We start from the raw sequence: 23349 nt of genomic DNA on the forward strand, positions 1-23349 counted from the left end.
TGTTGAACCTGTGTTCAAGTGCCTTATTTTATGTTGCCTATGTCAGGCATTTTAAAGCCATGTTCAGTCCTTTTTTCTTCCCCAGTAATGTGTGAGTCTTAAAAATCGCCAAAAACCGTAGATGTGTTTTGCAATTTTTGCTTCCTAGCTTTCAGAAATCGGCTTTTCTTGGTGTTTCTTCCTCCGCTGTTGAGAAAGTTAGATTTTAGTTTGGTCTTTTAACATCACATAGTCATCCTGCAGTCACTACTTCAGAAGACAGGGTTTAAGGCAGTTAAGTGTCATAGGGTGCAATAAAATTCTGGGTCCTATCAGATGTAACCACAAAGTATTTAAGCCTGAGAAGGAATATGTAACTAATTAACTTGTGAGCATTTTTGGTTTTGCAATACATCAGTAAAAAAATTCTAGTTGCATTATACTTGAGGGAGGTGAAGGAAATCCTGTACAAGGGACAGTTCTTAGGCCTAAATTGATAAACCTTGGTACTCTTGACAGGGACTGGTGGCACAAATCCTTACTTGTGGCTTCTATTCAGCTTTTCAGGTATCGTGGAGCAAATAATTCCTGTCAGGCTTTACTCTTGAGATTTCAAGCCTTTTTTTTTTTCATCACTCCTCTTACAGTCCCTGCTGTGGCCAGGAGATGGCCCTTATGTCCGCACTAAGAGGGGCAAATGAGGCAAACGCGATTTGTCTTCGCTGAAAGTGAGTTTGAGTAACGTCAGTAAATATCTTGGGCGAATGAGAACTCACAGGATAAAAGATCACTTTGATCTCGTAGCACATGAGGGGCACAGATTCAAGAACAAAGTCCAGGAACTTGTTGCACCACAAAAGAACTCTGTTTCCTTACTCAGTAAGAGGGATCTGACGTGCCCCTGAATTCATCAAACAAAAACCCTGTGTGTTGGCGGCGTTTGTTTGTTTTTAAAACGAGAATAGTCTAAAAGGCAGTCTCCAGAACTTTTTTTCCTGTTCCAGCTGAGATGTTGAGGCCTGGTCTAAAGATTATTTTCCACTGAAAAAAGCATTATCACCTATGCTTTTTGTGCTTCTACTTGCCCTTCCTCTCCACATGATGATATTTATACCCTTCATGGAGACTGAGCTGTTCTGTTCTCTAGTGTAACTAACTTTCCATGCCCATTTGTGAAAAGACATCCCAATGTGAACCTTTCCTGTATAATTTTGTCACACATCAAGGACATTTCTCTAAACTAGTCTTGTTGCAACAATACATCTCTCTGTAGCCAGATCCGAAGGGGTGGAGCTCTGAACTTGCTTTTAGGAGACTGTGGGGGGAGGAGATAAGGTGGCAGCAATTCCCCTCAGCTATTTCCCAAGGCTGACAGTGTATTTTTGTGCAGAGCACGGTGCCCATCTAAACCAGAGAAGGAACTAGAGTGGCTTGTCTGGCCTGCTGGGCATGGGGTAGTGCTGCTGAAAATCCCTGGACTGGTGCCTGTGGAGCTCTCACAGGGTCGGGATCCCCCCTCCCTATAGCCCTGCTCCTTGAATAAACCTTTTCTCGAGTTCTGCCAGGGGTTTGATGATGTGTCAGTCCCTTACACCAACAGCCACAGTTGCTGACCCCTCGTGACCTTCTGCCCTTTTCACCTGCCATTGCCCATAGACATCTTTCCACCACCATTTATCATCACTGATTTGTTCTCAGGATTTACTTTCAGACCTTTTGCTTTGCTCTCAATAAAAGCAGTGAGCCTTGTAGTGGAGAGTGCCAGCTTGCATCCAAAATTTCTGTTTCAGTCAGAAAACCAACTGTGAGAACAACATGAAAACCTGTTTCATTTTCTTAGTAAAAAAATCATTATTTATACATACAGACATATATATATATATATATATATATATATATTTTTACACGCCCCCACAGATGCATATTGCACCATGGCTATGAACCAGATTATTTTCTACATTCCATGCAGGAGGATTCTTGCATAGTTCATCCCCTGAATCTGATGATAATTTTTGTGATTCGAGATCAAATTAACACTTATCAAACCCCAGGCTGATCTCTGAAGAGCCTCATCCAAATCACAGAACGGCTTGGGTTGGAAGGGACCTTGGGTTCTACCCCCATACCATGGGTGGAGACACCTTCCACTATCCCAGGTTGTCCAAGCCCTGTCCAGTCAGGCCTTGGACACTTCCAGAGATGGGGCAGCCACAGCTTCTCCGGGCACCCTTTGGCAGCCACTCACCACGCTCACAGGGAAGAATTTCTTCCCAATATCCAAGCAAACTCTGCCATCTTTAGTTTGAAGCCATTCCCCCTTCCCTGTCACTCCAGGCCCTTGTAAATAGTCTCTCTCCATCCTTCTTATAGGCTCCCCTCAGGTCGTGGAAGGAAAGTCCCTAATGCTGAGTTCCTAAGAAATCCAAAGGGCTCCTAGGCCTTGTGAAGTGTGAACAGTGGACTCAACAGTCTGGGAAGGGAAAGCAGTTGGAAAACACCTCCAGTGTCAGTTGTATGCCAACATCAAACACTTGACCACAGGCAGGAGATGGAAGACCCCAAGCTGTGAAAGGAGAGCTAAGGAAGGACTGGCTGTGTCCAAGGGGGCCGTGGGGGCTGCAGTGCCCTGCTCATGGTCCAGAACAGGCTCTCAACTGTGGTTATCCAGAGTGCATGCTCTCACTGAATTTTGGGTTGTGTGGAAACCAGGGCTCAGGAGTTCTTTGGACGGCTGTAGGTGCTTGGCAGTGAGATGCAAGTCTTCTGCTGCTGTTCCAACTGCAGGGGTCATGGGCTTCAGGCAGCTCCTGGCAGTGTGGCTGCTCCTAAAAGCACAAGTAATGTTCTGCCTTCTTTGACCATGAAACCCAACTGTTAAATGCTTCATTTGCAAAACTCACTGGTTCGGGGTTGTTGGGTTTTTTTGTGTGTTTTTTGCTTTGTTTTGTTTTGTTTTGCCTTGGGAGGGGGGATGTGTGGATTTTTTTAAGGTCTGGTTTTTCTTTTTTTTTTTTTTTTTTTTTTTTTTGCAAGGTACAGATACCATCATTTCAAATATAAATATTTAGTAAAACAGACCCTGCCAAAATAAACATTACTGTGCCTGTGTGAATCTTCTCTTACCTAGAGAAAATGAGTTGTGTGATGAGTACATTTCATGTGCTACTATAAAACACTTGAGTACCACAGAGGGGTGTTGTAAGAGCCCGAGCTGCACATAACTGAGATATGGGTGTAAGGGACTGTAAGTCCAGACACCTGGCTGCTTTTTGTAGCCATCCTACAGCATCCTGGCATTGCTGCCTGGCCATGGCAACCCCTCTGTAAGATGGGGTGGGTGGCACCACTCTGGAGAAGTCACTGCCCACCCCGAGGTCCGGGGGGATTCGTGTTTATGAAACAGGTAAGGGATTTTAAGCAGCCCATTGCAGAACAAGAGGACATGGAACATCAATAGGTTGTAGGTTGTTTTAATTTACACACACCCCCTAAATCCAGTGGTGGGCGTGGAGTCGGCGCTGGCTCGTGCAGCTGCTGGTCAGTCAGCAGATGGAAGCTCTGTGTTTTCCTGCAGAAAAGCAGCAGACTGGTTGGTTAAAGCCTAAATTCCTGCCAGTGTGTCACAGGGCACACCAAGGTGCCCTCTCACTGTGGCTGAAATTCAGCCAAGGTACTTTGCTGAGACAAGAGTCTAGTTAGGAACATGGTTTGATGGTTGCTGAAGCTCAGTCACTGAACAACCCTTTTGGGGAAGAAATTTTCCCTGATATCCAACTAAAACTCCCCTGACTCAACTTGAGGCAGTTTCCTCGTCCTGTCACTTGTTACCTGGGAGAAGAGGCTGATTCCCACCTCACTACAACCTCCTGTCAGGGAGTTGCAGAGCCAGAAGGTCCCCCCTGAGCCTCCTTTTCTCCAGGCTGAGGTCCCCCAGCTCCCTCAGCTGCTCCTGGTGCTCCAGCCTCATCCCCAGCTCCATTCCCTTCCCTGCACACGCTTCAGCCCCTCAATGTCCTTCTGGTTGGGAAGGGCCCAAAACTGCCCCCAGGGCTGGAGGTGCCTCAGCAGTGCCACGTTCCCACAATTCATGGAAGTGGAGAAGCCATTTGGCTTTTTCAGGGTTTTAAGTTTTAATTTCCTGTTACCCAGAGCAGCGTGTCTCTAGGTTCTCCTGCTCCCCTGCACACCCATGATGTATTTGTCCTCTCTTGCCTTCTGAGAGCTGGCTGTGGCTCTCTGGCCTGGCAATATTTAGGTTTCTGCACTCGTGCTGCCGTTGCTATGCGACCAACCACCACCAGCAATTTGCATGACCCTTTCTCCAGATATGAAATTAATATGCAGGAATTAGTGCCAGCTGCAGTTGGTGATATGACCATTTTCAACCAGCCTTCTCCTCCCTGCTTTCCCCTCTGACACTGCCTCCACTGAACTACTGTGTGTTGTTTGGGATTGCGGAGCGTGTCCGAAGGGAATATTGATAGAAACAGGTCCCAAGTGCCAAGAGCTCATCCTCACCTGCTGAAAGCAGAAAAATGCTCAAGGACAGAAAATAAAAGTGTGGGCAAAGATTGGTGTGATGGGCCCTTATGTGTCACCGAAGGTGAGAAACCCACATGAAATAAAAACCTTCAGGACAGTAAACAGGCGATTCCAACGGCAAAACTTTCTCTGGATTCTCCCAGGAGAATCTGGCTCGTTATAGGGCAATAATTCAAGTTGATGGCTCGTGCTGCCAGATGGGCCCCTGTGATGCTCTGGCCCGCCTTCCTGCCTGACACCCAGCTCCAGGCTTCTTCCTGCCTGGAATACAGCGGCCTCTAGAAAAAACATCTGACTTTGATTTAGAGAATTCCAAAGAAGGAAACTTTGCCATAATGCCTCGCTGGGTTGCTGTGCTGGTTAATTACCCTCACTGTTAAAAATATGTGTCGTATTTTATAGCTTGAATTTGTCTGGATTCAGCTCCCAACCCCTGGATCTCATTATAGCCTTGTCTGCAAGCCTGTGTTCATACTCAGACACACAGACTGGGAGCAGCCGCCCCCCTCCCTTTGCTAGGCTTTAAAGGACCAAGTTCCTCCACTATAAAGTGTATTATTTAGGTCTTTCTTCACTGTCATAGCTCTTTTCTGAACTTTGTTCATTTTCCCAACTTACTCCTTGAACTGGGGAGGTGCAGTTTTCCAGCCAGGGTTACAGGAGTGAGGAGTACTCCAATTGTTTAGCAGCTTTTTTATTCAGGGCTCCTTGCTTTTCCTTCATGTGGGCCCTGTTTTAAATGGACTAAGATGTTATTTTTGATAGACAGAAATCCCCGCCCAGTGCCTGACTCATGTTATCTCTTTTGGTCATTTCAGAGCAGACAGGGAGTAGCAGGGTCTGAAAGTGCTGTCAGAGCCAGAGTTTTCATGAGTAATTCCTCATCCCTGCCAAATATTTCATGGTACTTAGTGTTCATCAGCCAGGTGGATCAGTGCTGATTCAAGGGAGAAAGTATGTGTTTGCTACAGAAACAGGTGCAGAAATAAATAACCTACTGGTTTTTGTAGTAATCAACCTGATATTCAAACACGTCTTTGAGTGATTCTGTAATCATGTAAATATGCAAATCCAGAACTAGATTTTTAGCTGGGTGGTGTTTTCTTCTCCTTTATTGCTCCATTTTTCTAGAAAGTCTACCAGTGAAATATTTAAAAACTGTATTTGCATCCAGCAGGAACTGTCTTCCAGTTTTCCACCGAAGGATTTACAAGGACGTATTGACTGGAAGCTCTCTCTCCCTGAGTGTTTGAAGCAAATCCTCCCCTGGCATCACTGGGACCAGAGCCCACGGTGGGAGCTAGGGGCAACAGATTCATCTCTGTATGGAGGGCACCAGTAAGAGAAAGAGCAAAAAATCTACTGGAAAAAAGTATTTCACTAACTTCTATTCCCTTCCCTTCCCTTCCCAAACCTTCCCAAACCTTCCCTTCCCAAACCTTCCCTTCCCTTCCCAAACCTTCCCTTCCCTTCCCTTCCCTTCCCTTCCCTTCCCTTCCCTTCCCTTCCCAAACCTTCCCAAACCTTCCCTTCCCTTCCCTTCCCTTCCCTTCCCTTCCCTTCCCTTCCCTTCCCTTCCCTTCCCTTCCCTTCCCTTCCCTTCCCTTCCCTTCCCTTCCCTTCCCTTCCCTTCCCTTCCCTTCCCTTCCCTTCCCTTCCCTTCCCTTCCCTTCCCTTCCCTTCCCTTCCCTTCCCTTCCCTTCCCTTCCCTTCCCTTCCCTTCCCAAACCTTCCCTTCCCTTCCCTTCCCTTCCCTTCCCTTCCCAAACCTTCCCTTCCCTTCCCTTCCCTTCCCTTCCCTTCCCTTCCCTTCCCTTCCCTTCCCTTCCCTTCCCTTCCCTTCCCTTCCCTTCCCTTCCCTTCCCAAACCTTCCCAAACCTTCCCAAACCTTCCCAAACCTTCCCAAACCTTCCCAAACCTTCCCTTCCAAACCTTCCCTTCCCTTCCCTTCCCTTCCCAAACCTTCCCAAACCTTCCCTTCCCTTCCCAAACCTTCCCTTCCCAAACCTTCCCTTCCCTTCCCTTCCCAAACCTTCCCAAACCTTCCCAAACCTTCCCAAACCTTCCCTTCCCTTCCCTTCCCTTCCCAAACCTTCCCTTCCCTTCCCAAACCTTCCCTTCCCTTCCCTTCCCTTCCCTTCCCTTCCCTTCCCTTCCCTTCCCTTCCCTTCCCTTCCCTTCCCTTCCCAAACCTTCCCAAACCTTCCCTTCCCTTCCCTTCCCTTCCCTTCCCTTCCCTTCCTTCCCTTCCCTTCCCTTCCCTTCCCTTCCCTTCCCTTCCCTTCCCTTCCCTTCCCTTCCCAAACCTTCCCTTCCCAAACCTTCCCTTCCCAAACCTTCCCTTCCCAAACCTTCCCTTCCCAAACCTTCCCTTCCCAAACCTTCCCAAACCTTCCCAAACCTTCCCTTCCCTTCCCAAACCTTCCCAAACCTTCCCTTCCCTTCCCTTCCCAAACCTTCCCTTCCCTTCCCTTCCCAAACCTTCCCTTCCCTTCCCAAACCTTCCCTTCCCAAACCTTCCCTTCCCAAACCTTCCCTTCCCTTCCCTTCCCTTCCCAAACCTTCCCTTCCCTTCCCTTCCCTTCCCTTCCCTTCCCAAACCTTCCCTTCCCAAACCTTCCCAAACCTTCCCAAACCTTCCCAAACCTTCCCAAACCTTCCCTTCCCTTCCCAAACCTTCCCAAACCTTCCCTTCCTTCCCTTCCCAAACCTTCCCAAACCTTCCCAAACCTTCCCTTCCCAAACCTTCCCTTCCCTTCCCTTCCCTTCCTTCCCTTCCCAAACCTTCCCAAACCTTCCCTTCCCAAACCTTCCCTTCCCTTCCCAAACCTTCCCTTCCCTTCCCAAACCTTCCCAAACCTTCCCAAACCTTCCCAAACCTTCCCAAACCTTCCCTTCCCTTCCCTTCCCTTCCCTTCCCTTCCCTTCCCAAACCTTCCCTTCCCTTCCCTTCCCTTCCCAAACCTTCCCTTCCCTTCCCTTCCCTTCCCTTCCCTTCCCTTCCCTTCCCTTCCCTTCCCTTCCCAAACCTTCCCAAACCTTCCCAAACCTTCCCTTCCCAAACCTTCCCAAACCTTCCCAAACCTTCCCAAACCTTCCCTTCCCAAACCTTCCCTTCCCAAACCTTCCCTTCCCTTCCCAAACCTTCCCTTCCCAAACCTTCCCTTCCCAAACCTTCCCTTCCCAAACCTTCCCTTCCCAAACCTTCCCTTCCCAAACCTTCCCAAACCTTCCCTTCCCAAACCTTCCCAAACCTTCCCAAACCTTCCCTTCCCAAACCTTCCCTTCCCAAACCTTCCCAAACCTTCCCAAACCTTCCCAAACCTTCCCTTCCCAAACCTAACCTTCCCAAACCTAACCTTCCCAAACCTTCCCAAACCTTCCCTTCCCAAACCTTCCCTTCCCAAACCTTCCCAAACCTTCCCTTCCCAAACCTTCCCTTTCCCCTTCCCCTTCCCTTCCTGAACTTTCCTTTCCTTCAGGGAAGTTGGAGTCAAGGGCAAATTGTCCAAACCATCACTTCTCCCAGAGCTCCTCCTCCTTTGTGCTCTTTGAACCAATGTGATAGGGGACTCGAGCTTGTTGATAACATTTCTGAAACTGAAAAATAAGCAAGAAAGATGAATAACCTGGAAAGAAACAGAAAATAAATGAGAGCAAACATCCCTTTGAGCATGCAGCAAGTATTGCTGAGCTAGTCTGGTTTGGGCCAAGTATCCCAAGGGAGCTTGGGGAGGGAGTTGAGGGCAGGTTCTGGAGTTGCTGCTCAGCACCCAAGGCAGGAACAGGGATTTGAGGGTGTAGCACTTTGGAAAGGGAACTGTACAATGGTGAGAGATTCTGTTGTGGACTAAAACACAGCAGGAAACAAAGGAGCTGTGGGAGGAAGGCTTTGCACAGTGCATCCCCAAGCTTTGGGAAGGAAAACAAAACCAGTACAGAGTGAAAAATCAATTCATCCTGTAGGAAACTTGGAGGTAATTTATGAAAGAATTACCCAAGAATACGGAGTATGAGGTGCACTGTTGACAGAGAGGCTCCCTATGAAATGCACAGCCAGTGCATTCCAGGTGGGTGGGTGGTTCCCCCATAGATTCTGATGCTGTGAGTCCAAACCCACCGGTCTGGACCAGTGTAACAGCACAGTGCAGACTGAGGCTGCCTGAGGAATTTCCTCTTCCCCTCCTCTAAGCACTATCTTGACAGCTGAGCCCAGCCAGAGAGCTCTTGCTGACACACCCTCAATTGGAACATCTGGAGAGTGTAAGCTCTGCTTTCTCCGTGAAACATCCTCAGCTCAGGAATTTACTTCTCCCAGTGGCCTCGCAGAGCCGACGTCCACTGACCTTCAGGGCACAGTGGAAGGCCCATCTGCTTTCTCAAACCTTTGCCTGGGGGTCTGGCAGGGGGACTCATGGATAACTCGTCCCGTGGGAGTCTGTGAGACGAACAGGGGCCAGCCTGGTATGTCTCTGGTTTTTAAACCATGTGCGTGTGTCCAGGCTATTAAACAAGCTAAACAAAATCATTTTACCTTCCAGGCATTTTACAATAAATACATTTACTGAAATGAACAAACCTCTCAGATTTTGGTAGCTGTGCCATGAGAGTTCTTTGTGCTTGAGTGAGAAAGTGGTCTCTTCCAGGCCACGCTGAAGTTCTTGATCCTGCAAAGGAAGTGTATCCCGAGTACTTCTGTGACAGCAGACTGGCACATGTGACGTGCTCGGGATTAAACCAACACATCCTGTGCGGCACCATCACATCCTTCCGGACGCTGTTCCTGCTTCCACCGCTCATCCTCCACACCTGCCTCTGCCTCCCTTCCCAGCAAAGCCCTGGGAGCAGGGATCAAAAGTCAGATCTTTGCCTTCTCCCTTGTGTGAGCTGTGCTATTAAACAAATAAACCTCATAAATAAGGAGAATGGGAGTTGGTCCCACGATTATTTTCATGTTGGCAGAGCATCCTTTTCCTTTTACACCCCTTTCTTTTTGCAAGTTAAGAATAGCCCCCCATCTAGATTTTTATGCTAACACAAACAGGTTCTCACTTCAAAAAAATCTCCTTTAAATAACAGCCCTGTAATATCTGAAACCCAAATATTACTAAAATAAAACTATAAAAAACAAACAACAAAATTTTAAAAAAAAACAACAAAACCCCACCAAAACAAACAAAAAAAACCCCAAAACAAAACCCCAAATGAAACAAACAAAAAACCAAACACACACAAAAAAACAAAAACAAAAACCTGCAAAATCCTCAGTTATTTTAAAACGGGATGAAATACCAAGGAAAGCATATGCAATAACAGGCTGACTTTTTCTTTTTTTTAGCCTATCAGCACTAAGTCAGGCTTTCTCCTATGACCTGACTGAAGTCAGCAGTTAACCACGGACCTGCTGATGTGGCAGGTAAACGTTAAATGCCACCACCAGCTGCACCAGAAGAGGCACCAGCACAGGAAGGTGAAACGTTTTGCTGATGGGTTCCATTCTGAAAGCCAATAACACATTTTACTGCAATATTTTATAGGGCTGGAGATGGCAAAGGACAACTCTGTCAGGGTAACTCTGAATTTCTTTGCTTTCATGGGTTTAAATAGAGTTCTAAATTATTTTTAGTAGCTTGTTGTTACAGCTTTTGCAACCTGAAGACAGATTACTGCCTTTAATTCATTAGTAATTTCAACAGTTAATCAGCAAATGTCATTACCTAGAAAGACTGCAGCTCAAAGTAAAGCACACTGGAGTTAAATTCAAATTAGAGCATGGACAGAAATGAATGCAGCCTTTGATCCCCTTTCCATCCAGACTGCACCCTGATGGGCACAGCTGGACAGGACAGAAATCGTGAGAAGGCAGCGGTCTCAGCCGGGTAAAAGGATACTGTCAACTCATTAAGTCCTCAAGTTGAGTCAATTAAAAAAAAATATTCACTGGGTTCTTTCAGAACTCTCATAATGTTTGCTGCAATGGATGTTTCTTGCTAGTTTTATTTTTAAAAGAGGCTGATTTTCAGGTGTTGGACCGGAAAACATACCATTAACATCTGTTTAATCCTCGCAGTGGCCAAACCCGTGTTTCTGTCAGGGGAGTAGGAGCTGTGAGCCCAAACAAAGGCACAGAGCTCTGCCTGCCTGTCTCTCTGAAGGAATGTTCCTTTGGGCAGGGGAAGGGTCCAGTTCCAAACCCCCTCAGCACAGTCATATATTTCAGTAAGACAGGATGCAGCCTCTTTCCAACTTGAGAAAAATATGTACTTTTTACTCTTCCAATCTGCAGAACAGAGGGAGGTTTTTTGCCCCCTTTTTTCCCTTGTTCCCATACAGCAATGTTGTTAGACCCCTCATATATGTCGTCACACTGACTGGAGAATCCATGGCACAGACCAGACTCACCACGGAATGATCTTGCCTTGCCACTTTCCTGAGCTGTGCACGGGCTGGGTCACCTTCCCTGCAAACACAGGGATGCTCCTGGTACCTTCCCACTTCACCTTCGATTTAGGAAACCTCAATCCAGCTCTCTCTGGGACCATTTGGACTAATTGGAACCAGATTTACCAGTTCCAGTTGACTCAGGAAGGCCTAATGACCACAGTGGTTTGTCTGAGGGTGAGATCTGTGTGGCACAGGGAGATACCAGGTCACCTGCACTGCCTCACCGTGTGCTTACACTGCAATTTCTCTGGTGGCCAGGTCAGGAGGGGACTTGTCCTAAACTTCCTGGCACTTTTAAACATTCTGGGTTCCCTCCCAGCCCCTGTTCACAGCACAGCAGCACAACCGTGCTGCCGTGGCATCGCACAGGGGAAGGGAAGGGTGGCAGCTCCAGTTTAGCTCTTAGGGATGTGTCATGCCAAAGTCACCCCAGCTCCACCAGTTCAAGCAGTGGGACATGGTCCTGTGTCCCTACACCTTCCCACAGGGGACCAAACTGCTCCTGGGATAGTGTTTGGTCAGAGGACATGCACACTCTTGTCTTAGGTGGCTGTGTGCTGTAATACTTGTAAGTGAATCCAGTGCATGCAATGAGTGGAAATTTTCAATCCAAACTATTATTTATGGGCTTTGAAGCTTTCCCTTCTCCAGTTTCTGCCTACTGGAGCAGTGTTGGATTTCTGTTTTGTCTGAAAGTTCGTCTGAAAACGTATATTTCACTGAGCATGGTGGTGTGGAGCCAGTCCCAGGGTTCTCAGCCTTGGAACCACGCTGTATTTAGGAACCAGGAGTACATTTTGGAGGGGCTAGTGGGAAACTAAGGGAGCCAAAGAAGAGCTTAAAAAGCAGAGAGAAGTGTGTTTGCCAGCCCTCTGGTGGGAACAGTGGCTCTGCCTGGGGCGGGATGGGAGCACAGCTCTAGGCCGGCTGGTGTCAGGTAAAGCTGCGTCTCGAGGGAAGGTTTTGCTGACACAACTCACATCTGCTAAGGGTGCACCTGGCTCCTTTTTTATTTCAAAATATTCCCCAACGCAACTATGCGCGGGCAAAACTTGAACACGTGGATTATCCCCCATCCTTGCTCTCCTCCGCCGCCGTTTGCCAGTGCAGCCTCCAGCTGGGTGGGACGAGGCTGCGATGTGACAATGGCAGTGTACTAGTTCCTTCTCCCTCCCCACGAGGTGGGAAGATCGGCCGCGAAAGGGAAGATCGGTCGGGAAAGGACAGTCCCATGGACGCGGATGGGAGCCCAGGTCGCCTCCTCGCTGCCGGGAGGGAGCGTTTGGAGGATGCAGGCTGTGGGATGGGGATGGGGGGGTGCTCAGCCGGGATCCCGGCTCTGCAGGACAGGAGAAATAAGACGAAGTCGGCGGCGGGAGAGAGGAGCCGAGAGCCGGGAGGGAGGAGATGGAGAAGCGGGCGGGGAGCGGAGCCGCCGGAGCAGCGGGAGCGGTCGCGCCTTTCCCCGAGGAGGACTCGGACGTGCTCGGGGAAGGGAGGTGGGGAAAAGCAACACAAAAGATACTCCCGGGCAGCAGAGCCACATGCAGAGGGAAACCGCGGCCGTGCCCGAGGGCGGGAAGCCCCGAGTTAATTCCTGGGGGCGGGGAGCCCCGGGTTAATTCCCAGGAGAGCGATGCTCCGCAGCCCCGCGCTGGGATGCCGGGGGCGGGCGGGGAGGAGGGGGCAGCCGGGTTTGGAAACACCCAGATGCGCCGGGTCTGGGTCGCAGCTGCCCCCGCCGCGTGCGAGCGCATTAAATTACCTCAAAATTCAAACTGAATGAGAGACCCTTTCCCCTCCCTCCCTCCCTCCGCCAGTCCCTCCCTCTGCTTTTCCCGGTCCCTCCTCCAAGCGGGCAGCGGGGCAGCAGCAGGAGAAGGAGGAGGAGGGACGGAGGGAGGACAGAGGGAAGGAGGGAGGGGCGGCAGCAGCAGCAGCCGCAGCCCGGGGCACCTCAGCCCCTCCGGCAGAGCCTCCGCCGCTCTGCCCGGAGCAACTCGGGTGACCGCCCCGCGGGCCGGGGGCAGCGGCAGGGGAAAGGGCAGGGGGACAGGGGACAGAGCCGGGCATGCCGGCGGCGGCGGGCGATGGGCTCCTGGGCGAGCCGGCGGCGGTGGCGGCGGGCGCGGAGGGGCGGCGGGCGGCGGCGGACGGGGGCTCGTTCCTGGCCGCCTGGCTGAGCGCGGCGGCGCCCCGGGAGCGGCTCCGCGACTTCCAGCACACCAAGAGGGTCGGCAACTACCTGATCGGCAGGAAGCTGGGCGAGGGATCCTTCGCCAAGGTCCGCGAGGGGCTGCATGTGCTCACCGGAGAGAAGGTACCGCGCCCGCCCGGGAGACCCTCCGGGGGGATGCTGTAGGGGGGGGTGGGAAGGGGATGGGAGTGGGGGTGCTGGGTCCCGGGTCCCTGCCGGCCGGGGGGATGGATGAGCCCCCCCCGGGACAATGAGCTCCCTGGGGAGCACAGAGGAACCCCCCGGAGGACGGAGGAGCCCCCTGGGGAGGAGGAGACCCCCCGGAGGATGGAGGAGCCCCCCTGGGAGAATAGAGGAGCTTTCCCCGAAGGTGAGCCCCCGGAGGACGGAGGGACCCCTCCGGAGGATGGAGGAGCTTCCTCGGAGGGTGAGCCCCCCGGGAGGAGTTTGGAGAAGCCCCCGGAGGATGGAGGAGCCGTCCCCCAACTTCCCGCTGCCGGCGGGAACCGGCGCTTCCCCCCGCGCTTGTATTATTCCCCTTGGAATAATACTTCGTTTGCCTTGACCCGTCTTCCTTTTTTTTATTTCTTTTTTAATTTTTAAATTTAAATTTTATCTTCTTCTCCCCCTCCACCCCCCCCCCCCGCTTGTTTAGGGTTTTTTTTTTTTGTTTGATTTGGTTTTGGTGTTGGGTTTTTTTGGGTGAGAAATGTATTTTCCGTGGTCGTGCTGCTGAGGACCCGTCGCTGTGTTTAGTTTAGTCGCGACATGTCACGTGTGGGTACATGCACACGGGTACTCGTCGGGCACCGGGGCGATGGGAGATGCTGCGGTGCCCGCAGGAGGGGGCACGGTCCGGCCGTCGCAAGTTGATGGCACAATGCACGGCAAATCTCTCTGATGATGGGATGCACTCTGGATGGGTTTTTCCCGGAGTGCTGGTTAGAAAAGTCCTCTCAGAGTCTCTGCGTTTAGTTTGTTATACAGAGCCCTTCCATTGAGGGTTTTGCCCATCAGTCAGGACGTGTCGCAGCGTTATAAGGAGTAGAAGGGGCTTGGCTGGGCAGTAAACAGAGCAAGGACAAGCTCCCCGGGGTCCCCTCGTGAAGAGTTGTGCTGTTCTTGTTTAGCAGCACAACTTGTAAGTCCTGTAGGAGCAACTGGGGGGGCTCAACCTGGAGGAAGGGAGGCTCAGGGGGGACCTTCTTGCTCTCTGCAACTCCTCCCTGACAGGAGTTTTTAGTGAAATGGGAGGCCGGCTCTTCTCCCAGGGAACAAGTGAGGATGAGAGGACATAACCTCAAGCTGTGCTGGGGAGGTCCAGGTTGGACATTAGGAGGAATGGAAGGGGTTGCTAAACATTGGCAGGGGCTGCCCAGGGAGGTTTGGAGTCCCCATCCCTGGAGGTGTCCAAGGAAGGCCTGGCCGTGGCACTCAGTGCTCTGGGCTGGGGGACAAGGTGGGGATCGGGCACAGGCTGGACTCAGTGACCTTGGAGGGCTTTTCCAACCTCAGTGATTCTGTGAGCTGTAGAATTCTGCTTCTCCTGTATCAGCCCCTGAACAGACAACGGTGTCCTGTCCCCAAAGCAGGTTGTTACTGAAAGCTCCCTGGACCAGTGGGGCTGTGCACATGTAACTCTCTCCAGCTCCAGCAGCCCTGGCACTGTGCTGCTGCCAAGATTGCACCTTGGCAATTGCATTCTTGTATTCTCTGGTAGTTATTTCCTTCTTCTTTTTTTTTCATTCCAGTAAATTTGTCACGGAGTGGGAATTAATATAGAGCTCTGAATCTCATCTTGAGAAAAATGATAAGGTTGGTGAATGTTATCATATAGGAATGCAAAAAAAAAAAAATGTTGCTGTCCTCTGTTACCAAGCGTGTGCTTCTCCTTGGCAACAGAAACATCCAATGATCCGCCAGTTGATAAAAGGCACATGCACACACACGTCCTCCCCACCTCCACGTTTTGGGATTGCTACATTTATCTCAGTCTGTTAAGAGGGGAGAAAATAAAAAGACCCACCACACGCCCCTCTGTCTCAGCTCCCGGGCCTGCTGCTTGGGTTGGGGTTTTTTTTCCCTTCCATCTCTTGAATAACACACACTGTGACAAAGTGACAAGCAGAAACTCAGACGAGTCACGCTTCCTTCCTGCTGAGCTGCCGTGTCCATCTCTGGACAGGCAGGATGGTCCCAGACCTGTGTCTGACCTGAACATCAAAGGGAGCTGTCAGTGGGTGAAAGATCACTCACATAGTTTCAAATTCACTAATCAAAGGTCCGTCTTCCCAGAAAATTTAGTTTGAGATAATGGGTAGGAGATAAGGGTTATCAATGATTTGCTTCGAGTGAGGTCCTCCCTCAGTGATGATCCTCCCTCTCAGTGGAGGGGTGAATGCTTTCCATCCCACATGGGGATTTCACCCCTGATGGACATTGGGCTCTCCTGGGCGTGTTCCTTGCCGAGCTTCCACGTGGCCCCAGCCAAAGGCAGCTGAAACGTGCCCAGACTGGCTGTGCCTCGCAGCTGCCGGCAGCTCTGCCCACATGGAGCCCACCACAGGCGACGGAGCTCTGCCTGGGAGATGGGGGAGAGAAGGAAAACATCTGCTCACCCGGGCTCCTTCCTGCTGGAAGGAGAGGAGGCTGGGACTGGAAGGGTGTAGCAATGGGATTGGGAGCAAAAGTGCCAGGTGGTGTGAGAGTGGGGACTGTCTGTCGGCAGCAGGTTCTGTGGGAACAGGACCTTGTACATAAGGAATGTTTTATCTCCAGAGTAGCATCCTGGTACATGCAGGGCCACATCCATTACTAAACTGTGTTTGTAGCCTCTGAGAAATCTCGGTGTAAAGCAGCCAGGGTGCTGGGAGATGGGTCTGACAGTGCCAGGTCGGAGCCTGAGTGACAGGGATGCTCAGCACAGACACCTCCTCCTCCAGACATCAGGTGACTGGAGTCAGCCTGGAGTTAAGGGAGCTGTCTGAGACATGGCAGCAGCAGCTGCAGGTGACAGTTCTGTCATCCCTCCATCCCTAAACTTGTGTTGTACCAGGAGGGAAAATCCCCCCCCCTTGCTCCTCCCGAGGCTGGAAATATCACTCCATAAGGGCTGGTGCTGTCCCCTATTCCATACCCTGAGTCACAAGCTGGCTGTGTGCAGCCTCCGAGTCGCTTGCTGAGGGAAAGTTGATCTGCAGGAGTGTGCACTCACTGCTCTCCCAAGTGGAGTTCAGCACAGCAGAGGGTGGAAGCACAGCCGTGTCCCGCCGACAGCTCCCTGGATCAGTGGGATCGCTGCATTTTTCTAAGCTGATGCTTTATGAGCCTGTTATTCCAGGATTAGTGCCTGCGTGTGTTTTGAAAAGGAAAAAAAAAACACAATCGACATCTGATTTTTTTACCTTGTAAAGCCACTGTTGAGCCAAGGACATTGCCTAAATTCAACAAAATTGCCCTAAGAATGTGAAGTCGAGTCTTAGTGCTGATGTCTGGTAGCTGTTCTGGCAGAGCCTGGGCCCTTATGGTCACTGAAATGTCTGACTTTAGTGAGGGGAGCCCAAACAGGTTTTGATTTGCAGCAGACTTTAGCAACTCCACAGGAGTTAATGTGCATTGTTGTTTCAGAAAATGGTGTGTTTAGGAATGAAATCCGTGGATTAATGAGTCCCCAGCTAGGCTTGGATCCACTGCACTGACACAATGCATTGTACAGAATCGAGGCAGTGCAGGGTGGGTGCCAAAAATCTGCCATTACCTCACCCTGACATTACTAGAAGCTAAAAGGGTCTTGGAGAGAGCATGGGACGGTACATTCTGTGGGCCAAACGCTGGTTGCTTTAGCGGGGCAGCTGATGGATGATGCCCTTTGAGTGACCTGTGTGGGACGGGACTCCGCAGCTCCCGCAAGCTCAGGGGGGTGAGCTGAGGTGAGATGTTTAAACCTTCCCGGTGAAGGTTTTTATCAGTGGGCTTTAAAGCACGGCCCTCCCGGTGCTGCTTGTGGTTTGTGCTGCCACAGTGCCAGGCATGTTATTATTTTCTGGGCTTGCAGAACTGATGCAATTAAGTGTACTTTAGCTGAGCACACGGGAATGTTGAACAGATTACTCTTTCCATGGCTTTTGAATAGAATATCGCAGCCTATAATCTGACATTTTGGGGTAAAGGGCTGATTTGTCAGCTTGGCTCAGGCAGTCTTTATTGCTAATCCTAAGGAAACATCGTTCCTCAGCGAAGAGCAAGCCAATTTAGCTTTAAATTGTGGCTCTGGAGCCCTGCTGAGTGAGCTGTATTCGGGTAACTTTGGGAGCTTGTGCACAATATGCCCTTGGATTGTTCCAAGCCTTCTGCTGGTGGCTCGGGAGGGTCAGTCACTGGGCAGAGGGAATCAGACAAAGGCAGATATCACAATATAGTGATTTTTTGCACTCTTAGGCAGCTGAGAGTATGCTGCCATCCCTGTGGTGGGGTGAGGGGGGGCTCTGTCAGCAGAATGAGTAATTGTGTTATCTATTATGTTATTTCCTGTGAATCCCAATAGCTGTGCAGCACTGTGGAGTGACAGTGTATTGACAATATATTGAGCCCAAGTTCCTGTAAACAAACCCGAGCCAAGATACTCAACTCCCTTTTTGGTGTAATCTTTGGCACTAGAAAAAAAGAGTCCCTGAGGCGAATTGGATCATTTGATTTCTCATCCACCGCAAGCTTTGTTTATCACTTTTTTTAGCACTATTGTTAAGGTGGAACAAGGTACATTTTTAGTCACAGTTAATCAAGTGGCTTTCTGCAACAGTGGGAAGCAGTGGCTAAAAATACAATTTTACCAGCTTCTTCTATGAAGGCAAAGCAATTAATATTAAAAGTGGCCTTTTCACAGAAGAGTTCGCATTCAGAATGTGTTCCTGTATTAAAAAGCGAAGAAAAAATAAAAAGAAGAGGTGTGTTTGGGCCCCCTGGAGGAGCTGGGGTGGGTGGGTGGGCAGAGCAGCCTCCCTGCGGAGAGCTGGAAATGCCTCTTTGCATCAGTGTTAATTTTGCCTTGATAAATTCACTGGGACTTAAGGGAATGGAGACTTGGTCGCCAAAGGCCTTTCGGTGTGTTGGTAGGGGAGATCTTGCCCTGTTGATGCCCTGGGTAACCCTTCTTCTCTTGGGGGCATAGGGGAAACCAACTCTGGTGGGGGCTTCCTATTAAGGACTTCTGGGCTGGAGCTGTCAGACCTGTGTGTATTCCAAAATCCAGCAGTAGTCCTGGCTTAAAACCTGGGAAAATGGGTACAGACTCAAGTACAGTTCTAGGTTTTTTACCTTTGTCAGAGATCTGAGTTTTGGGGGCCCTGTATGTGTGTGTGTGGTGTCCCTTTCAACCCCCAAGTCACTTCATTGCAAACAAAAGTTGAGTTTCTAAGGTGCCTGCTGGTCTTTCACTTCGAGCCTTTCCTTTTTTTTTCCCTCCCCTAGGTATTGTAGGGTTGCAGGTAAAACTGAGAGACCTGGAATTCCTTCATTGTTTTCAGGGTCTCTGAGGGTGAAGCTGCAGGATTTTAATTTGAAATTTGATCTGTTATTTATGTTCTTCCCCCAGTGATACTTGTACATCAGTTTCCTGGATGTGTTTGTTCTGTCACTCTTAAATGTTTAGTTAGTAGTTCTCTCCTTACCTGTTTCTCTACATACTTTCAAATATTTATCTCTATCAAACAAACAAACAAAAAATCTTGTTTTGAAAAGCTCTGCAAATCCACAGGGTGGCTTTTTCCCAGAATGCTGTTCACCTTCATTAACAGCTGCCAACTGTTGCACCTGGATGCTGTGCCACTCTTAATTACACATGCCAAGGAAAGAAAAGGAGGGTGTTTCTTGCAGCCTGAGTTTTGCCATTTTCTTGCTGCCCAGCGTTTGCTCTCACAGCTTTGGCACTGTTCTTTTCCCAGAGGTTTGTGTCTGTGTGTGCATGATTTGTACTGAAGCTACTAAACATAGGCTGTTGTGAACACATGATGCTCCAGGAAATGATTTGGAGAGTCATGGTTGCAATGGCAGCTCTGAGGACTTGGCTGGGAGTGGGATCAGGAGACAGGTTGCTGTGTCAGCTTAGCATTCCCTGAGAAGTTATGGAGCTTGCAGGAGTTTGGCATAAGGCAGAGTGAAGCCAAACTGCTGATGTGCTCCCACCTGCTCAGTTCAACTGCTCATGGTTCACCTGGAGAACAACTGACTGCGCTGGTTATGAAGCCACACTCTTCCCCCTATCCCTGTCCTGTGTTGCACACTGGGTGTAAGCAGGAATGAGCTTGGGAAGGCCAGAGAGCCTGTTCATTAATGCAGTCTGGCTTCCAGGAAGATTGCCTTAATGTTTTCCAGCTGTGGCTTGCAACTTGTTCTGGGATGAGCTGAATGGATGCACATGTGGCAGTTCCTTATCCTCTTGAGATAATCTGCTTTCAAGTCTACATTCAGCAGTTTTAAGGATGTTGGTAACAGTGTGTGTCAGCAATGTGCTTCTTTTCCTGCAGACTCCCAGCTTCAGTGGCATATGCAGGGTGGAAGGAGTGTTTAGGTTGAATTGATACCAGGTGTTGTTCTTCCATCTGGGTCCGTGTGTTTGTTCTTGCAAGTTTTGTATTTTTACTGTGTTTAATGATATGTAAAGCTGTATGCCTGTTCTTGTAGGCATGTGTTACCCATAAATGTTCTGGTAATTAAGGATTGCAGTGTCTCCTCTCACACCAGTGACCCAGAGAACGCTACTGGAGCCTCTTGGTTTCGGCAGATGCAGCACGTCTGTGCCCCTCTGCCCTCCTGAGTTGTTTGTTTGCCTGCAGTGGGGAAGATGCAGGGTATTAATGAGCAGCACTTGCTCTTCACAAGGATATAACCCCAGCAGGGAAGCAGTCGTGAGATGGTGTGACAAACCTTCTGGTGACTGAAGTGTAGCAGTCTGCCTCAAACTCAAGCTGTTGTGTTGTATGAACAGTGGCATAAAAATGAGATGAGAGTTTATGTGCTGACTGCACTGTTCTTCAAGGTTATGGGGAAGCATCTAAAGCTGTCCAAAGCCAGGAACTGGGGAGATACCAGCCAGAAGCTGAATTAGGTGGATTGCAGTGTTGGTACTCACCTGGCAGCATGGGATACAACTGCATCAAAGTGAACTGGCTGGGCTCAGGCCGTCCTGGCAGTGCTGTTCTGCTTGCAGGGCTGCTGCACTTTGCCTTCCTTCAGCTCCACATCGGCTCAGCCATTATTTTCTGGTAAGCTGAAGAGCAAAAAAACCCAAAGTTCCCAAACCTGTGACTCTAAAACAGGTCCTGCTGTGTTTCCCCGCTGAGTTGTCTGATCTCCTTGAGGGTATGAACCTGGTGCTGTGGGTGGTTTTGGTGAGCTGATGGAGGTCATGATGATGGAGACTGGATGGCTCTTTTGGAGTAAGAGAGAGGCCAACATCACAAACATAGCTCTGGGGCCCAACACTGCAACAGAGGTCCCCCTTTCTAAGCTGGTGCAGTGAATCCCTGCAAAACCTGTGTGCTGATCTGTGCTTGGTGCTGTCAGAGAACAGGATCAAACTTCACCTTCATGGAAAGAGCCTGGGAGGAATTTCTGTGGTTCCCTAGGGAAACCACCTGCAAAAAATTAACAGGAAGCTGATGCTGCCCTGACCAAAGCCCCCTTTGCTGTCAGTGCTTTGCCCTGCTGAGCTCTGGGTTCAGACACCTTTGATGCTACACCTGGTGTGGCTTCTTCTCATTTGCAGGATCAGAGCTACTGGCACAGTGATAGAATCACTGCAACAAAGAGAACTAAAAAAAGCTAAGTTATATAAAATAAAGTTCCTTTGCACTCTGTCTGTTGTGGATGATTGTCATGGAAACATTTTTTTCAGAGAATAAATTTATTTTCTGTGAATAATGTCCACAGAGCTGAGGGAGAGAACATATTATTTATTTATTTATATATATATATATATATATATATATATATATAAACTTCATTGGAGACATGTTTTCCTTGGCTCCCAGCAGTTGTAAATGTTTCATCTGCTGTGTTTTAAATCACTACAAAGGAGGGTATTACCTGAGCCTCAAAAGCAGTGGCTCTGGGGTTTCTGGCTGTTGGTTTTTCTGTTCCTTAAAGCCAGAAAGCTGCTGTTGGTATTAAATCAGGGACACTTAGCCTTCCATAAGTCCAGTTCTGCATTAGATCACTAAAATGTGAAACAGGAGCTGTTTAATATGAAACACATCCCGAGTCTCTGATCAGGAAAATGGGAAGCTGCATTAGCCGCCAGGTTTCTCCTGTAGAGATTGGTGCTGGAGCAGTGTCATTGGGTATCAGTCCTCTGCTTCTGCTTCCCCACTTGTAACCTGAGATCTTCATCCATCTCCCTGTGACAGGAGAAGTTTTCAGCCTTGGGAAGGCAAGTTGTGGTTTATCAGAAGCAGCTGGATGGGGCACAGTTTGCTTGCATCGTCTGTGCCCTTCCAAGCCTCAGCTCCCGTGGCTGCCTCTTGTCCTGACAGCCTGTTAGGGACACATCTGGGTGGAGGGGACCTCCCCTTCCCAGCAGTTGTCCCACTGGGTGGAGGGAGCCTCCTGTTGCCAGCAGTTGCCACACTGGCTGCCTCTGGGAGTGGTTGTGAGTAGCCATGGATTTCCATGGATGTGAGGTGAAGACCTTGCTGGTCTGAAGGGGTTTTCCATCTGCTTTCCGTGTGCCTGTGTGACAGGCCTTGAAGAATGTCTTCCCTGTTGGCTCATCATACCTTGAGTTCAAAGAGTTTTCCTCTGCAGAGCTGGGCATGCCAGTCCTGCCTTATGAATGGGGGTCAGAAAGCCCTTTTCTGGAAAACACTGAGAATCTGGAAAGCGACACTTGATAGATATTTTCCATGTCAGTGGCAAGGCAAACCCATCTGTCCAGGGATTCAAGAGACACACTTTCTCCTTGCAGGGGATGTCTCCGGCCCGGAGGCTGGTTTGACAAGCTCCTAAGTATTTCTTTTGGAACCTCTTTGGTGCATCCTCGTGCATCTCTGTGTCTGGCTTTCTGCCACCTCTACTTTCATCAGTCTCTGCATAATCTCTCTTGACTTGTGCAGGTATCCTTGGAGGCCAGGGAGGTAAAAATGTGCTCCTCTCCCTCGGGGATGCAGTTATAGCTCCCCCATTAATTAGCTGACCAAGAGAGCACTGAGGGGTTGCTGGAATTGATTTCTTTCTGCCCAAGGCGAGACAGTTCCCCACCGTGACCCACTCAAGACAAGCCATGTGTTCCTTCCCAGGGATGGGGCTGTTCTGTATTCCTGCTTCCCAGGCTGTGCTCTGACCCTGTGGCATCCATGCCTTGAACAAAATCCTGCTGCTTTGGACATGCAGAACCAAGGAAAAAATGTGGGGTTTGGAGGTTTCTTTTCAGGGTGGCTGGGTGGGGGCAGGATTGTGGCACCCCCCTTGCCCCAAAACCATCTCCCACTGGTCCCTGAGCTCTAAAGGTCCAGCTGTTCCAGGTGGCACAGACACTGGCAGATCGGGATGTGTCTGTTTGCATGATTCCTCCTGACACTTCATGTTGGCATTCTCCCAATTAAATATTTTGAGCTTCAGTCAGCTACTGCAACAAACAGTTCCTGGACCTCAGACTGTTCCGAAGCTCTTTTCATAACTCTTCCCAAAATTTGAACATCATTTTGGAATTACTGGCACCAGAACTGGATGCAGTAATCTAATAATAGTCCCCAGTGCCTTGGACAGGTGTAATTAATACCTTTTCTTGCTTTAACAAATACATCCTGCTTATGGTTGTAGGGATTATGTTTAAGTTGGCTGTGGCATCAAGAGGATTTATGATCGTTTGCTTATCTCAAGTGCTCCTGGATACCTTTCTGCACTGCTGGATACTGTCATTATCAGGCTGTAGGGAATGGGAAGATGTTCTTTTTATCCCCTGGCCATTTGATTCATTCTGTTCAGGCTGCCGTGGATCTGAAGTATGTGAGGGAGTGTACTCAGAGCTGCTTTCTGATTTGGAAGAGTTTGTTTCATCAGGGGCTGATTTCAGGCTTTCCTGACTGTTTGGTGTGCCAGCAGAGAGAGTGGCCTTCTGCCTGCTGAGACATTTATCCTGTACTTGTCTCTACAGCTGGTTTTGTGTATTGTTAAGCCCAAAACTCTTGGCTTA

At 49.5% G+C, this 23349-nt stretch overlaps 1 protein-coding gene across 1 annotated transcript in view; it reads left to right on the forward strand.

Moving 5' to 3' along the window:
• Positions 1–13037: 13037 nt before the first annotated feature.
• HUNK (hormonally up-regulated Neu-associated kinase) overlaps positions 13038–23349 on the forward strand; it is a 44128-nt gene continuing 33816 nt past the window's right edge. The window contains exon 1 of the mRNA XM_032680786.1: positions 13038–13286. Coding sequence (XP_032536677.1) covers positions 13038–13286 — 249 coding nt within the window. The remainder of the gene's footprint in view (positions 13287–23349) is intronic.

The sequence above is a fragment of the Chiroxiphia lanceolata genome, chromosome 2 (assembly GCF_009829145.1).
Source record: "Chiroxiphia lanceolata isolate bChiLan1 chromosome 2, bChiLan1.pri, whole genome shotgun sequence".
In the NCBI taxonomy this organism is placed as follows: domain Eukaryota; kingdom Metazoa; phylum Chordata; class Aves; order Passeriformes; family Pipridae; genus Chiroxiphia; species Chiroxiphia lanceolata.